This window comes from Penicillium oxalicum, chromosome VII (assembly GCF_001723175.1).
Source record: "Penicillium oxalicum strain HP7-1 chromosome VII, whole genome shotgun sequence".
NCBI classification, from domain to species: Eukaryota; Fungi; Ascomycota; class Eurotiomycetes; order Eurotiales; family Aspergillaceae; genus Penicillium; species Penicillium oxalicum.
In genome coordinates this window covers 180486-196762 of record NC_064656.1, presented here as the reverse complement: position 1 = coordinate 196762, position 16277 = coordinate 180486, and the positions used below count along the sequence as shown (strand labels likewise).

The window sequence follows — 16277 nt, the reverse complement described above, 5'->3', positions numbered from 1 at the left end:
CCCCCGCCTTTGGGGCCATGAAAAAGACCAAAAGTCGAGGGGAGGAGAGGAGAGAAGAGGTCTTTGAACAACATTCTCAGGCCCAGGCGCACAAATCGCTACGTTATTCCAGGAATTGCAAATGGATCGGAAAATTGAAAAACCGAGATTTGGAACTCAAAAAGTTTGATGCATATTGAATGTGCTCCTGAGAGCAGTTGCTCGGCCTTCCAACATAGCCCCGAGGGCCCTTCACCTACAGAGTGGGAGCTCATCCCCCATCGGTGCGGGAAAATGCCGTTTCCTCCAAGGCGGTCCAAGTTCCTCTCAGCAGTCTCAATCCTCTCGGCGGTCCGTTCGACCCCAAACCTCATCAGCGTTGGCTTTGCCTCTGGTCTCTGGGACCCAGCGGTAGATGAAGAGACCCAAAAGGGCCGCCATGGCCGCGAATACCCAGTACACCTTGCCGCGCCCACCAAGTGCATCATTCAAGATCGGGAAAAACTGGGCGACCACAAAGGTCGCTGTCCAATTCGCCGCGAGGGCGCAGCTTTGCGCGGCGCCAACTGCTTCGGGACCGACAAGTTCAGAAGCCAAGATAAAGGGTACCGGGCCCAACCCAACGGCGAATGATGCTACGAACAAGAGTGCGGCGATAGCAGACACAATCTGCTGGCTCAAGGAGATCCCTAGAGCCAGCAGAATCGAACTACTCCCCATACCAGTGATACTGATAAGCAGACAGGTCTTGCGACCAATCCGATCAGGCAAAGGCGAGCACGCCAGTGTCATGACCAGGTTGATGGCGGAGATCAGGACGCTCAACAAAGCTGCCGTTGTCGGCAGAATACTTTGTAGCAAGGAGACACTGTACATGATGATGCTGTTGATCCCGGTCAACTGCTGGGCGATCATGACGCCCATAACGGCGATGATAGCCGGGCGGTAGAATGGATCACGGAGGGCCTGCAGAATGGTCACTGCTTCCTTCTGCGCGTGTGCCGGGGTCACCGACGACGCCAAGAGAGACTCCTCCTCGGGGGCACTCGAGACCCTCCAAGAGTGGGTCTCTGCTTCGACGTCTGCGTTTTGGCCACGGATCCGTTGTAATACTCGGCGTGCCTGGCTAGCAGACCGGTGTTCAGCGAGCCATGTGGGAGTCTCAGAGACCAGCCATAAGCCCAGGAATTGCAATGTACCGATCAGCCCTGCGAGTGCGAGGATCCACCTCCACAGGCTGTCATGGCTCCAAAAGTAGCCCAGGGTCTGTGTTAATAAGATGCCGACGTTGGTCATGATTTGTGTGAAGGCGCCAAAGAGCCCTTTGGATTCTGGCGGTGCAATTTCTGACACGTAAATCGGACCAACGACGATTGCCGCGCCTGATCCCACGCCGGAAAGGAACCTGCCCAGGGAGAGAACGGGAACAGCAGGCGCCAGGGTCTCCCCAATCGGACCGAGAATGAAGAAGAGAGTTGTTGCAAAAAGGGCGGTTCGTCGCCCATACTTGGTTGCTACAGGACCGGCTAGTAGAGCTCCCACGAGACCCCCGAGGGTATAGATGGATGAGACGAGGCCAAATTGGGAAGGGCCCATAGGAATACACTGCGGCAAGCGACTTGCTCCGACAGACGTCGAATGGATTCTCTTTTTGTCACAGGTAATCACCGCTTGAGGTGCATTGAGTTCGGCCTAGTCTGATGTTATCCCAGATATCACTTTGCCCTGACGGTCGCGACGATCAAGGGGGCACTTACCAGGTGATAACCAAATTGTAGCGGGCCTAGTGTTGCGATCAAGACACAATAGATCAAGTACGGGGTAATCCGCCATTGGTGCGGTCGATTATCCTCCATGATGAGGTGTTCCGAGGTGGAGGTTGGAGAAGCTCTGGCAGGTCTGGTGCCGTTCACTATCCTGTTCCGTATGGATGGGATGCGGAGTAATGGCCAGCGAAAGGGGAGGAGCTCTTGTCAGGGACCTTAACCACCCCTTCTGCCGTGAGGCTCTGCGAGGCTTGATGGATAGCAGAGAGGGCCACCCCTATTGGTAGTGATTCTTTTACTGTTCACACACAGCTCACTTGACGATCGCGTTGCGAGGTAGGGAGGGATCAAGAAGTCGTGACATAGTCATTCTCCGTCACTGCGAACTTCCCGGGCTCTGTTTACTCCGCTTCGGAGCTGCGCCCCTGCCTACCACAACCATTCCTACTACCCCGTTTGTCTCCTCCATTACGTTGATTCATTGCTGCCGGGTTGGGGGTGTCTCTGGGACTAGAAATTCTAAGTCATGGTGGAGATCTTTCGCGTAAATTGATTTCATTTCTGACTTGGGCGACTTGCACTGTTCACTCGTTCGACAAATTGCAGCTCCTGAAAATCAACACCGTTGACCAGCAATCTCCTTCACATACCTCTCTTAGCGACAGCTTTACGGTTTTCAAGACCAACACAGTCGTGATATTTAGGGAAAGCTAGCTGTGACTTTCTTTTTGATCTTCGGGCTGCCCCAGTCTGGCCTGAGGTGATCGATCACTTGCAGGTGCGGCTGCGCTCCAGCAAAGTACTGACACGACTCCAGTTCAGTTCAGTTCAGTCCGGGGGGCTGCCGGCCACGATGTACATTGCCCGACCAGCCTGAGGCCAGGCTCCTGAGTGTGACGGGTCCAGATGGTGCTGACTAAGGCGCATAGTCCCCGGAGCCTGGCCCCCGCCTCCTGTCCCCCCGCCTGAAGCAAGGCGGACAGTCGACAGACTCGGAGACTCAGAGACGCGGAGAGACTGAAGACTCACGACTGCGCGGGTCCATTTTGCCCGAACCTCTTCCAACTCGGATAATCGCATCTCCGCAGTCCGCAACGTCTTAAGCTGCCATTCATCTCGCAACGCCAATTGCTTGTCCAGGTGGTCCTTGCCTCCCACCCCCTCACTACGGTCTTCGAATGGAAAGTTAGAGCTTCCGATGAGTCTGACGAATCCACCTTCCTCGTCCGGTTCGATTCCTGCACGAACCAAGACCGTCGGCCAAACCCTCAAGCGGAGTCTCCAGGCCACCGTCGATGGTAATGATCATATACTCTTACATCCCTGACCTCTTTCGATCGTCGTCCGTTACATGAAACGTGATTTGCAGCGTCTCTGCTCTACCTTCTGTTGATCTGCGCGATGTTTGGGAAAAACTTTCCCTTCCACAATTCTGCTGGAGGCTTCTATCCTCGGGGTAATGCTTTCTCCTGCTTGCAATGAGCCTGTGTGTCTTTCGAGACCGTGAGGGTTGGTCCACCGAGAACGAGGAACTTGTCAAAGAGGAGGATGGCCCCCTCCCAAGCAGGCCTTTTGCCTATCCTCTGATCATGGTCTCAGTGGCTTTTCATGGAACTTCGTTCACTCTCTTTGACTTGTATCTTTCCTTTCGTGTCCCACTCGTCATCCTCCTTAAGTCCTCATTCTCTCGCTGGGGGAACTTGGTCTCAAAGGCCTCACCGTGTGCGTTCCGGGGCTGACGACTTCTGATACCATCAACAGAGGCACTCGACGCTCGCCGGACCGCCGGCTATACCACCAAAGTACGAGTGCGCGACCGATATCGCATTGTAGGCTTCATCAGCAGTGGTACATATGGTCGGGTATACAAAGCGACCGGCCAGCACGGCAAGGAGGGAGTGTTTGCCATTAAAAAGTACGTGCGCGAGGATCGCTCCATGCGGCCCCATCACGTCTGACGACGGGCGATGTCTCGGAAACTAAAACTGCCATTCTATCAAGATTCAAGCCAGACAAGGAAGGCGAAACGATCCAATACACGGGGCTGTCCCAGTCCGCGATCCGTGAAATGGCTCTATGCACCGAGCTATCACACGCCAACGTAGTCCAGCTGGAGGAGATCATCCTGGAAGACAAATGCATCTTCATGGTATTCGAGTACACAGAGCACGATCTGCTACAGATCATTCATCACCACACGCAGCCCCAGCGACATGCAATCCCAGCCACTATGATACGATCCATCCTCTTTCAATTGCTCAACGGCTTACTCTATCTGCACACCAACTGGGTCTTGCATCGGGATCTCAAGCCTGCAAACATCTTGGTGACTTCCAGCGGCGCCATCCGAATAGGCGACTTGGGCCTTGCTCGATTGTTCTACAAACCGCTCAACTCTCTCTTCTCGGGCGATAAAGTGGTCGTGACGATATGGTACCGTGCGCCGGAGCTGCTTCTGGGGAGCCGCCACTACACACCCGCCGTCGACATGTGGGCGGTAGGCTGTATCTTCGCAGAACTCCTGTCATTGCGTCCAATCTTCAAAGGTGAAGAAGCCAAGATGGACAGTAAGAAGACTGTGCCCTTCCAACGCAATCAGATGATGAAGATCGTGGAGATCCTCGGCCTGCCCCGGAAAGAAGCATGGCCCGGTCTAGTGGCCATGCCAGAGTACAACCAGTTGCAGTCATTAGCCCTCCATCGCCAACCAACCCATTTCCACCGCGGGCACAGCCTTGAGAGCTGGTATCAAACCTGCCTCAAAAACGGCGGATACTCGTCGACCTCAAAGGCTGGAACGCCGGGCGCAGATGGATTTGACCTTCTTTCACGCATGCTTGAATATGATCCCACGAAACGTATCACCGCCCAGGAAGCTCTGGAACATCCGTATTTCGCCAACGGCGGCCCAATCAGCGGGGATTGCTTCAGTGGCATTGAACACAAGTATCCCCATCGTCGCGTCACACAAGACGATGCGGACATTCGCTCCGGTAGCTTACCCGGTACGAAACGCAGCGGTCTTCCGGATGACTCTCTCCTGCGAGCCACGAAGCGACTGAAGGAGTGATCTGTCTTCTGAGCCGGAGTCGACTACTTCCACTCGCCTCCCCCTCTACCGTTCCTACATGAACCAACGGCCCCCTTTTGGACATTTCTTTCGGCCTCTTCGCAAGATTGTGCCCTGTTTCTTTAACCCTAAATTTTCCAGCGCGAGATACCATTTCATACTTTTGCAAATTGAATTCATTTTATGCCCATGAGTGCGCCAGTTGCGTATTCCCGTGTAAAGATTGCCCTTATTGGAACTGTGCCTGTCCCAATTTCATGGTCATAACGTCGAACTGCTCCAGTTCGACCTGAGGATTGCCCAACTGCAAGTGCTTCGAGATTCCACTCAAAGTGTCATCCCAGCACCGTGATTGGGCCAATATAAATACAATCATCATCTACGCGACTCCAGACTTGGTAAATTCGCGGTCTAGTGGCCTGGAACGGGGTTAGAGAGCACAAGAAAGATAAAATGGGTTAGCAAGGTCAGGAGACTCACTACTCTGCTCGTCACGGTGATCCTGCCCACCGCCACCACCGCCTTCTTCCATAGTAGAAGCCTGTTTGGCTGCGTCTTTAATACCCTGCTCATCACCTCGCAGCTTCTCAAAATAACCCTTGATATCCTCGGCGCTGACAGCCTGGCCACTCTCAGCAAACGGCTTGAGGAAATCTTTCACCTTGTCGCGAAGATGGTTGTAGATCATAGCCCCCTCGATAGCCCGCACACGGTCAATATTACTCAAAGCGGCTTCACCACGCTCGAGTAAGCTACCCGTCCCTGTGCTGCGGGCGCCATTTCCGTTACCGTTCTCGCCATCGTCTGACAAGGGTGGTTCGTAGGTTTCTTCTTCTTCGCGAAGTTGCGGGAAGGGCGCTAGTTTGGGGAAACACTCCGCACAGCGACATAGGTTGTCTTGGAAGTTATCGAGGAGGAAGAGAGAGAAGGAAGCTTTCGGGGGAGAAGTTGGAAGGAGGGCGTGCTTGGGCTTGGAATGGGCCGAGTCTGACGCCCCAGCCTGGTTGTTATTAGTCAAAGGGGAAGATTCCGCCGATTGAACAGGGGAGGTTGCCTTTGAGACGGCAGACGATTGCTGGCCATCCTTGGCGGGCACTTCGGTGGTTTCCGTTTTAGTGGCCTCATTTGCGTGCTGTTCGGCCTCTCGAGGCTTCTTTGCAGCGGGCTCCCTTGTCTCTGGCTCATCGTCATCGGCCTTGCGCTTCCTTGAGTTGGTCTCTTCCTGATTAGAGGCCTTGGTAGCATCTGATGTCACTTGCACTTCTTCTGCAGGGCCATCCATTCCACTGTTGTAATAGACTGCTGGCAGGAAGCCCGGGGTCCCTGCATATTGCTTGAGCCATGGTACCGAGTCGACACACTTGTAGCAGATAAATTGCTCAAAGTCGTCTTCAGCGGGGAATCCGGGAGGGAGTGGCATCTCTTCCTCCTCGGCCGCATCATCGACTGCATCATCCCCAGTACCATCAGTGCTACCCAAAGCCGTGGTCTTCTTATGCTGGAGCTGCTTGTGCCAGTCGCGCGGCAAACCAATTAGACACTCGGGATGCCACCAATCCTCACCACAGCCGCCAGTGTCGACATTCCCCAGACCAAGACATTGAAACATCGTTCCCTTCTCTTGGAATGGATCATACTTTTCCCGACAGCCGCAGAATTGATTCTTGAAATTGTGGTTGTACTTATTTCCAGGAGCCGCTTTTTGAGAGTGGACACCCTTTCGGCCGGTTTTAGGGTCATCGCGCAAAGTGCAGGGAGAGGTAGAAGGCATGCGGGTTGTTCCACAGTCGCAGACGAAGTTGCGCTTGTTGAAGAGTTCGACTAGAGTATGCTCGCCATGGCATGCGATAGAGCAGGAATAGCACACGGCGGCCGGGGTATATTCATCCTCAGGCTTGGTCGGAGGCGGATTGCAAGTCAGACAAGCAAACAAGCTTTGACGGAGGGGGCCTAATTCGTAGGTGCAAGAATCAAAAGACTGGCGGGGTGATCGTGGTCAGTAGTTGTAAGAATGGCCCGTTGCCGCGTCAAAGAACTCACGTAAGGGAGAATCTCTCGAGCATCAGCTTCAAGACGGATCTGGGAATCAATAAATCTAGAATGAATGATCTATCAGATTCATATCACGTTGAGGAGGGTTAAGAATAAAAAGTACATACTCTTTCGCGGTCTGAGAATTATGCGAACCGAGGCTCTCACGACGAGTGACTTCGGTTTTCGGAAATGTCGTCTCGGTGGGGTCCATCACGAATCAGAGTACACTTCCACTGCGTACGAAGAAAGCAGGCTCGGTGATGATAGTCAAGTAGTTGAACAACACTGTTTGCTATAAGTAAAGTGTCTAAAGCGCAGAGGCGTAGAAACGCGTTCCGCTGCGGTAATCTCGCGACGCGGGCGGTGTAAGATCTGACCTCAGCGATCATTATGCAGTCTCTTAGTCGGCTCTTATGGAAATTAGGATATAATTGTGAGGTCAAATAAAGAAGGGATAAATAGAGGAAAGCTGTTGTGTATAATAAATTTGTACTAAGTATATGTCCTTCAGATCGTACTCTTATCTATAGCCAGAAAGAAGGATTCCGACGAGCGCGACGACACATCTTCGACCAGCAAACTATCACACCAGGTCACCTCACGACTTCACTACATCACGTTACTTTCTATTGCGCCAGTGACTTTTCACTTTGACCTTTAGATCGCTGTTTGTCTGCATGAAATGCGTGACCCACTTCTTTGTAGACGTGGAGGCCCATCTAGGCCCTCAAGTAGATCGTCTTGCACTCGATGCTTGGGCCGTTAACTCATTATCGTCGACGGAGCTTCCCCAAACTAGTCCTAATCGGGGCCTAATTGAATAAGCCCACACACGCGACGCGTCAAATTTTGCCTTTTTAGGCCGCTACGACGCGTCGGGTCCGTGCTTTTCCCGCCTCGAGTGCTCCTCTCCTTACTCCTCCTTTGAGCGCCCGCGAGAATTTCACAAGCTTTCTTCATTCTATCCACCCCTCACCCTTCCCCCTTCCTCCTTCTTATCGCCTCAATCCAACCCCCCATAATTTGGTTGATTGAGTGATAAACAAATATACACACAACATGGAGTCAGTCTCCCCCGAAGACTCTTTGTTGACAAGAGTTTTGGTCTCTTTCAAGCAACTCAACTGACACCCATGCTTAGTCCCCTCCAGCCCAGCGACTCGGCCGCAAACCGCGGCCCGAGATTAAATACTCGAAAGCGTGACCGAGAGCCAGAGGACATGTCCTCACCGGGTCAATTACCTCCTTCTAGCCGTATGTGATCCAATTTGCCAGACTGACGAGAGGGTGTTAAAAAGATCCCTGCGGGCGCATTTGGTAAACTGACCGATCATGAACAGCTGCTGCTTTGGCGTCATCACCTCCACCTATGCCCCCCTTTGATGATGCCGAGGATGATGACGAGGAAGAGATTGAGATGATCCCTGACATTGACGACGTGGATGAGTTGGCTGAGGATGAAGATGGCATCGATTTGTTCGGCGATAATTATGAACGGGATTACCGCGCCGCGGAGGACGATCACTACGTCAACGAGGCATACATTGATGATGACGGAGAGCATGAGGAATTGGACGCCTCAGCCCGTCGGGCTTTGGATGCTCGGCTGAACAAGAGAGATCGTGAATTGGCTCGCCGACGCCGCATGCCCGCCGCTTTCCTTCAGGATGATGATGATATGGATCTGGACTTGTCACGCCAACCCCGTCGTCGTCGCCATCACTACGACGAAGACCGAGAGGACATCGACATGGCCGACGAGGGTATGGAGGAGCTGTCTCTGGAGGAACTGGCTGATGTCAAGGCCTCGAACATCACAGATTGGGTCACCCAGCCCCAAGTCCTCCGATCCATTTACCGAGAGTTCAAGGCATTCCTCACAGAGTTCATCGATCCTTCGGGACAATCCGTCTACGGCAACCGGATCAAGACTCTTGGTGAAGTCAACTCTGCTTCGCTCGAGGTATCCTACGCGCACCTGAGTGAGACCAAAGCCGCCCTATCGTACTTCCTCGCCAACGAGCCCACCGAAGTCCTCAAAGTCTTCGACCAAGTAGCTCTCGACGTCACTTTGTTCCACTATCCCCAATACCACGACATTCACAACGAGATTCATGTGCGGATTACCGACGTGCCCATCATTTACACCCTGCGGCAACTGCGCCAGTCTCACCTGAACTGCTTGGTTCGCGTCAGTGGCGTGGTCACTCGCCGCACTGGCGTCTTCCCGCAACTGAACTTCATCATGTTCCTTTGCCAGAAGTGTGGTATTACATTGGGACCTTTCCAACAGGAGGCCAACACCGAGGTCAAGATCTCATTCTGTCAAAATTGCCAGTCTCGTGGCCCGTTCACTGTCAACTCTGAGAAGACCGTTTACCGCAACTACCAGAAATTGACCCTCCAGGAGTCTCCGGGCTCCGTGCCGGCTGGGCGTCTCCCTCGCCAGCGTGAGGTTGTTCTCTTGGCTGATTTGATCGACTCCGCCAAGCCCGGTGACGAGGTGGAAGTCACTGGCATTTACCGCAACAGTTACGATGCGCAGCTGAACAACAAGAACGGATTCCCCGTGTTTGCTACCGTCATTGAGGCTAACCATGTCGTCAAGTCCCATGACCAGCTGGCGGGCTTCAATCTCACGGAAGAAGACGAACGTGAAATTCGTGCGCTCTCGCGGGATCCTGAGATCGTGGATAAAATTGTTCGCTCGATTGCACCCAGTATCTATGGTCACCAGGATGTCAAGACTGCGGTTGCTCTTTCTCTTTTCGGGGGTGTCAGTAAACAGGCCCAAGGCAAGATGTCCATTCGAGGTGACATTAATGTTCTGCTCCTTGGAGATCCAGGTACCGCCAAGTCCCAGGTGCTCAAGTACGTCGAGAAATCTGCCCATCGTGCTGTCTTTGCCACTGGTCAAGGTGCTAGCGCTGTCGGTTTGACTGCGAGTGTTCGCCGTGATCCTCTGACCAGTGAATGGACCCTCGAGGGCGGTGCATTGGTGTTGGCCGATCGTGGAACTTGTCTGATCGACGAATTCGACAAGATGAATGATCAGGATCGAACATCGATTCACGAAGCTATGGAACAACAGACAATCTCTATCTCCAAAGCCGGTATTGTTACCACGCTGCAGGCTCGCTGTGCGGTCGTCGCTGCTGCAAACCCCATTGGAGGTCGCTACAACAGCACCAAGTCTTTCTCCGAGAACGTTGAGTTGACCGACCCCATCTTGTCTCGTTTTGACATCCTGTGCGTGGTCCGTGATCTCGTCGAGCCCGCCGAAGATGAACGCTTGGCAAACTTTGTGGTTGAGTCACACCACCGTGCCAACCCAGCCAAGCCTCTTCGTAACGACCAGGGTGATTTGGTTGATACGTACGGACACCTCATCGATGCCGAGGGCTACCGGATTGACCGAGATGGTCGTCGTCTGCCACCCACCCAGGAAGAGCTTGAGCGACGGGCGGCTGAGCAGAAGCAGGCTGATGAAGAGAAGGAGGGCGAGATCCCCCAGGAATTGCTCCGAAAGTACATCCTGTATGCCCGGGAGCGATGCCACCCCAAGCTGTATCAGATCGATCAAGACAAGGTCGCTCGTCTGTTTGCAGACATGCGCCGTGAGTCCTTGGCTACTGGTGCTTATCCAATTACCGTAAGTCTCATCTACGTGCCGACCTGCTGGGGATAAGAAGACATTAATAAGTTTTATCTAGGTCCGTCATCTGGAAGCCATCATGCGTATTGCCGAGGCTTTCTGCAAGATGCGTCTTTCTGAATATTGTTCCTCTCAAGACATTGACCGTGCGATTGCGGTCACGGTTGAGTCCTTCATTGGCAGCCAAAAAGTTAGCTGCAAGAAGGCATTGTCGCGCGCATTTGCCAAGTATGTTCAACTCCATGATATCTCTCGCAGTTTCGTCGGGCTTGAAGATTGTCTCTAACGCAATACCTTCCCTTCCAGATACACCCTCGCTCGGCCCAAGCCGCAATCTAAGCGCCGTGCAGGACTCGCTGTGCCGAACCCACACTTGCCTCGCTCCTCGCCTGGGGTTCACTAGATTGATGAACGTATGGCTCGCATGGATTGGGGCACGGGAGTTTTGGGGGCCTTTTTTTGTTTTGATTCCAAATACCAAAGACGTTTGCATTCTGGGTTGAAACGGCGTTTTGTGGTGTTTTTTTTCCAAGTTGTGTCAAAGTGCTGGTTGACATATCTATATGTTACGGGGGGCTCTGCTGGCTGAGCCACGATTTAATGAATGGATATCAAGAAGTACTGTTCGTCCGAGTTGGATTTTCAGTTTCACTGTCAAATTTCTTACGGTCAATGGTATCGATTGTAGACGCACTTTTGACTTTGAATATTACTGCCTCAGTCAGTATGTATATAAGGACTGGTACCACGGCAGTAGACGAGGTTTTCCTTTTGATTCAAGTCACTGTTGGAAGTACCTGGAAGGTTACCACACCAGGAAGGACCGACATCATATAGTAAGCACCGGAAAACGGACTATGAAATCACTCAACCATTTCCAAGGTGGAAGTAGGCCAGCTTCCAGCCATGTACATCATAACAACCTACCAGTACATGGTCATACATGATACAGATACGTACTCGTGCACCACCTCAGTCCTACCACTTGACAATACATACCTCCCAAGAGCTAAAAGTGCATCCCTGCCTAGTACCAGATTGATGCGCTCCTAGAACCATCCATCATCCACGTGCCCGTCCGGGCAGCAGAAAAGAACCTCAGACAGTCCCGCACAGACAATTCTGTGAAGCAAGGACGGGAGGGTCTCAAGCCCTGAGCACCTGCACCGACGACTCGGAGACATTTGATTTTCTATGACCCGAGCGTGCTGCGTACCAGAGCTAGGCAGTGCCGGTTTATGCGGGGGCTTGACCTTGGAATTGGAAACACACCGGGTACTTGAAAGGTTAGTAGCTTCCATTAGCCCATGGAGGTCGATGGCGGATTCCCCCAGACTGGGGAACCTACATGTACTCTCCGGGGGGCTACTAAGTAGTTCAATTCCTACGCGACTAGATGGGAGCTTTGAAGAGGATAGGATGGGAAATGGTTTTATCTTTTATACATGTACCTCGCTAGGTAATACCTTGGGCCTTGGGTACTCCGTGTCAATATTATCAAAGCTCCTGATGATCGACCAAATGTTTCAGTCGGTATCCATTAGGTTCCAATAGATTGGAAATAGAAATGTACTTGGCGTAGCCTTAGGTGGTCGGTGAGGTGAGTCCCGCTATCGGAAGTCCTCAATGGAATAGCTTACTCCTGTTTTCACACGGAAGGACACTTCGTAATACGTAGGTAGGTGCCTGCTGCAACTTCCTAAATGTGATATACCTCCGGGTTACAGATGATAGTCCTTGAGGCTTTATCCACTAGATACTTATAAGGGTCTAGTGCTGAAATGTCTTTTTGTCCCGAGGATGGGGCGTGGAGTGGGGTGGATCCATCTGCCAGGAAGTGTGTTTCAGATCGATTGGAACATGATAGACGTTCTGGACCATTGGATTTAATACCAGAGGATGACGGGAGCAGAGACCACCTATGGATCCAACCTAGACCCTGTTTGAAAGCCAAAGGAACTGATGGTGCCCCAATTCTTGAATCAATGTAAAGGATATTCATCATTTGAGCCAAAGCACAAAGCTTACTGATACACGTTTCGAGCCAAGTGAAGAAACACCACCCTGAGCAAGCGTCCATGGGGAAGACAGAGCAGAGCCCAACACGACGAGGCGCCAGCATGAGCCAAAAGACCTCATGAAGCTTACGCCGTCGCATATCAAATATCCCCATCAAAAAAAAAAAAAACACACATAAAGCAAAAGCAATGGGTTCTGTTGTTCCAAACATCCTTTCTCGAATCGCCCTCAAGCTAGCTGCGGGGCGAGTGTTGAGAGTCCAATGGGGTATTACACGGAATATCCGGGAGCAAAAGAAAAGGAAGCAAAAAGAAAGGAAAAGAAGAAAGAAAAAAAAACCAGAACAGAGTGAAACAGGGGGGGGGGGGAAACACCTTCCAAGTGATCAAATCTCTAAGCAATAGCAGTAACTGCCTTCCTGCCGCAGTGCCTGCGCCGTTGATGCAAATGTCAATCGAACTCCAACTCTGAGCAACACCCTTGAAACTTGTATATGTCGGCCCACTTTAAGGCGGACCCTCCAAGGAGATGTAGGAAATCACGGTAAAGCATGGCGTGCTTGCAAGTCCAGCGCCACGCGCGCAGCAGTGGTATCCTCCACCACCTCAAGGAGTTGACAAGCCTTAGTCGCTGGTGCGACGAACGGGCCGTGGCTTGCGCAAACTCTTCATTCGATTGATGAACCCGCCCCCTCCGACATTCAACTTGGTCTCATCGTATCCCCGATCATTGGTGGTCTTGCGCTCCAGATTGGTCGGTTGCTTGGGACTACTGGACGAGCGGCCGCGGCCGCTGTCGTCCTCGAGCCGCGCTTCGTGGATGCGTGCGGCCTTCTTGTCATACTCTTCATCGTAGTCCTGGAAAAATGGGTTGCGTTCGCCCACCCGAGAGGAAGCCGAATGGCTGGAACTGATAGGAGCTTGATTCGGCGACGGGAGACCGTTTCGTGTCTGAGACGAGAGCGATGGACGGCCAGTGCCGCTCTTGCCACGAAGTCGCTGGGCCAAGCTCTTCTTTCGTTGAAGACCGCCAGATCCTGTGTCGTCGTGGTCACTCTGACGCCGCGCGATCGCCGAACGGCTAGCAGGAGCACCGTCCAAGAAAGTGCTGGTTCCCAGACCCATACTTTCTTGGCCGTGGACGGGATCAACACGAGCACCGGGATCGAAAGTGACGGTGTCGGCACCCGTCTTTGGAGCAGCGACAGGGAACGAGAAGTCATTGTGAGCTTCCTCCATCCGGCCATGGAAGAGGTTGAGATCAATGTTGGAGTTGAGAGGCCCAGCGCCACCCAAGGCCATGTTGCTAGAGTCCTTGGGGAATGCCTGCATTGGTGCTGTGCGCGCACCCTTGCGATTGCGGTGAGGATTGCAGGCGTCGAAAGGCCCGTCATGATGGAACACTACGAACCGAGAAAAGAGATGGGTTAGCACAACGAATATCAAACTTGAGCGGGGTGTTCTTATTCCCTCCCACTCGTACGAGTTCAGTCACTCCGGTGTGTTCACTCACTTCCGGTCCCGTAGATGCTCGTCACGTCCAACTTGTCGATGATATCCAATCGACGGTCTTTGCGGGTTGAACGAGGCTTGCTGTCCCGACCGTCCCGATGACGTGCCTCTCGCTCACGTCGCCGCTCTCGTCGACGTCGTTCATCGTCATCGTCTAGGAGGTGAGATGCTCGATCCATCACTGACGACTCTGAGTTGCGGCGAGGGCGCCGACTCGAATATTCCCGCGAACCCGGACCGGGGCCCCTGGATTTGTTGGGGGGGTCTGCGAAAATGTCAAAAGGGTCCTTTGACCTGGCCTCCGAAGGTCGTCGCTCTCCGCGCTCTCGTGGGGGTCTCGGTCGAGGGCCGCTGCCACGACCAGGGCCGTCAGGACCGGGACGACTGCCATTCATCTGTGAAGGGGGACCCTGCGGGGTCGGGTTGATCGAGAGATTCTCCTGTGAACCCATTAGCTCTATCGCCCTCGCTTACATGATCGCAACCCTTCCCACTGGCGTCCACGTCATTGACTTACAAAGAGTTCTCGGGTGTTGGTAGTCATATCACGCTTCTCGGCCGGAGGGAAAATGTTGGCACCTCCTGCCATGCCTGGGGCTGAGTATGGTGACAGGGCTTCCGAATCGTCCAGGAAGGGATTTGTCGAGCGAGGGCGTTCCGGGCGAGTGTTGACGGATGTTGAGCCTGTGGAAGGAGAGAGGGTACGATTCCGGAAGGGATTATTAGAGCCAAAGTTAGGGCCTGTGGGCGACATCTGGTCTAATTTGTAGTCACCGTGGTGTTAGTGCGTCATGCTTCCATCGAGGAGAGTTTCAGATCAGCCCGTCGGAGGTCAGAAGTGATGGACAGGGGCAAGGGCCTGTGAGGTGAGGTGAATCTTCTTGGGCACACAGGGTACTCCCCCCCTTCCGATGGGCAACATAAATCACCCGAAAGGGAGAGATCTTGAATCAAGTGAAAAGCAAGCCAGCGACGGGAGTCTGGACCGGAGCAATCAGGGGGGCAGGAAGTGCAGACGGGCGAGTAGAATGAAGACGTGGACAAGAAATCGCAGCCAATACGTACCTCGCTGTTGCAACGACGCGCCAGGCGGGTACCCGAGCGCTGGAGGGGCATTCATTATGATGGAAAGCTGAAACAGAGCAAGTGGAGAGGCGGCGCTTCAGGACGCAACAGAAGCGTGGAAATGGTTGTCGCACCGATGGGCCGCACAGCGGACGGGGACAGTGAGATGGGATCAAAAGGGAGATGTAGAGGGTGGAGACGGCCGGACGGTTGAGAACGATACCAAAAGGCCAGCAGATGGACCCGTGACGGTAGGAGGGGCGAGAAGAGAGGAAGAGGAATAGGAGGTGATGACAGAAGAAAAGAGATGCCCCAGGTACAGGAGCGGTGATCAGTGCAGAAGGGAGGGGGGAAGCGCAGAAAAGGGAGCCGAGAGGAAGTTTACTGGATCTCGAGGGGAAAAGCGGGCACCATACTCGAGATGGAATGGCCACTTTGAACACGAGACGCAGAAAGAGGCAGTCGAGATGGAAGTGGGAGAAGTCAGAGGGCGAAAGGAGTGGAGTGACGAGCAGAGAAAGTGGAGCGGCAGACTGGCAGTGGAGTTACATCCCTGCGGGCGAAGGTACTTGGTGGTTATGGGGGTGCAATACGGAGTCCGCAAGTCACTGAGGACTATCAGATGAAGTAGTGTAGTAGTAAACACTGCTGTTTACTACACAGTGTAGTGCGTCAGTCCTGCGTACTCTTTCTCTAGACGAAGAGTCATCATTCACCATTTGAGATTCGGAGCCCCGAGTAGTACGGAAAGGACAAAGCCAGCACTCATCAACACCAAGTCGTCCCGTCTAGCCCTCTGGTAGATGAGGACAGTCGTACACTGGTACCTGGCTACTTGCGGACGCGGCCTGGCGGGAGAGTCAGTAGATGACGACTCTTCCCACTCGAGACCAATGACCAGTCGCAGCAGAGACACCGTCCATCGCGGCCATGATGATCGGAGGGGTAAAGAACAACATGGCCCGATGATTACTCCCGAGGAAAGAGCTTGTAGACCGGACCTCGGAGGCACTTTGAGAGTTGGGACTCAGCACCGACAGATCGTCGGATGATCAGGTCCTTTCACCAATCTGAGTGGTGTGGCCGCAAGCCACAAGAGGGTCCGACAGGAACCCACCGCTGGCCACGAGTTATTTACGACGAAGCTTGGCTCACTGGGAGGCATCCATTTGCTCTCG

General features: G+C 53.2%; 6 protein-coding genes across 6 annotated transcripts; 2 read left to right on the top strand and 4 right to left on the bottom strand.

Annotated features, from left to right (window-relative positions):
- Positions 1 to 315: 315 nt before the first annotated feature.
- On the bottom strand, positions 316 to 1835 carry POX_g08601 (uncharacterized protein; the record flags this gene model as incomplete). Its single annotated transcript, XM_050117372.1, has 2 exons — positions 316 to 1671; positions 1737 to 1835. 2 exons carry the CDS (start codon positions 1833 to 1835, stop codon positions 316 to 318), a joined length of 1455 nt encoding a protein of 484 aa, XP_049965516.1.
- A 738-nt stretch (positions 1836 to 2573) lies between these two features.
- Positions 2574 to 3054, bottom strand: POX_g08600 (uncharacterized protein; the record flags this gene model as incomplete). Its single annotated transcript, XM_050117371.1, has 2 exons — positions 2574 to 2917; positions 2994 to 3054. 2 exons carry the CDS (start codon positions 3052 to 3054, stop codon positions 2574 to 2576), a joined length of 405 nt encoding a protein of 134 aa, XP_049965515.1.
- Positions 3055 to 3146: 92 nt separating this feature from the next.
- On the top strand, positions 3147 to 4815 carry POX_g08599 (Serine/threonine-protein kinase ssn3; the record flags this gene model as incomplete). Its single annotated transcript, XM_050117370.1, has 3 exons — positions 3147 to 3201; positions 3507 to 3660; positions 3747 to 4815. 3 exons carry the CDS (start codon positions 3147 to 3149, stop codon positions 4813 to 4815), a joined length of 1278 nt encoding a protein of 425 aa, XP_049965514.1.
- Positions 4816 to 5226: 411 nt separating this feature from the next.
- POX_g08598 (uncharacterized protein) lies at positions 5227 to 7060 on the bottom strand (the record flags this gene model as incomplete). The annotated part of the gene is made up of 4 exons (XM_050117369.1): positions 5227 to 5234; positions 5296 to 6793; positions 6856 to 6910; positions 6975 to 7060. 4 exons carry the CDS (start codon positions 7058 to 7060, stop codon positions 5227 to 5229), a joined length of 1647 nt encoding a protein of 548 aa, XP_049965513.1.
- A 922-nt stretch (positions 7061 to 7982) lies between these two features.
- On the top strand, positions 7983 to 10907 carry POX_g08597 (DNA replication licensing factor mcm2; the record flags this gene model as incomplete). Its single annotated transcript, XM_050117368.1, has 4 exons — positions 7983 to 8103; positions 8190 to 10501; positions 10563 to 10732; positions 10811 to 10907. 4 exons carry the CDS (start codon positions 7983 to 7985, stop codon positions 10905 to 10907), a joined length of 2700 nt encoding a protein of 899 aa, XP_049965512.1.
- Positions 10908 to 13146: 2239 nt separating this feature from the next.
- On the bottom strand, positions 13147 to 15154 carry POX_g08596 (uncharacterized protein; the record flags this gene model as incomplete). The annotated part of the gene is made up of 4 exons (XM_050117367.1): positions 13147 to 13925; positions 14036 to 14474; positions 14552 to 14793; positions 15100 to 15154. 4 exons carry the CDS (start codon positions 15152 to 15154, stop codon positions 13147 to 13149), a joined length of 1515 nt encoding a protein of 504 aa, XP_049965511.1.
- Between the last annotated feature and the right edge of the window lie 1123 nt (positions 15155 to 16277).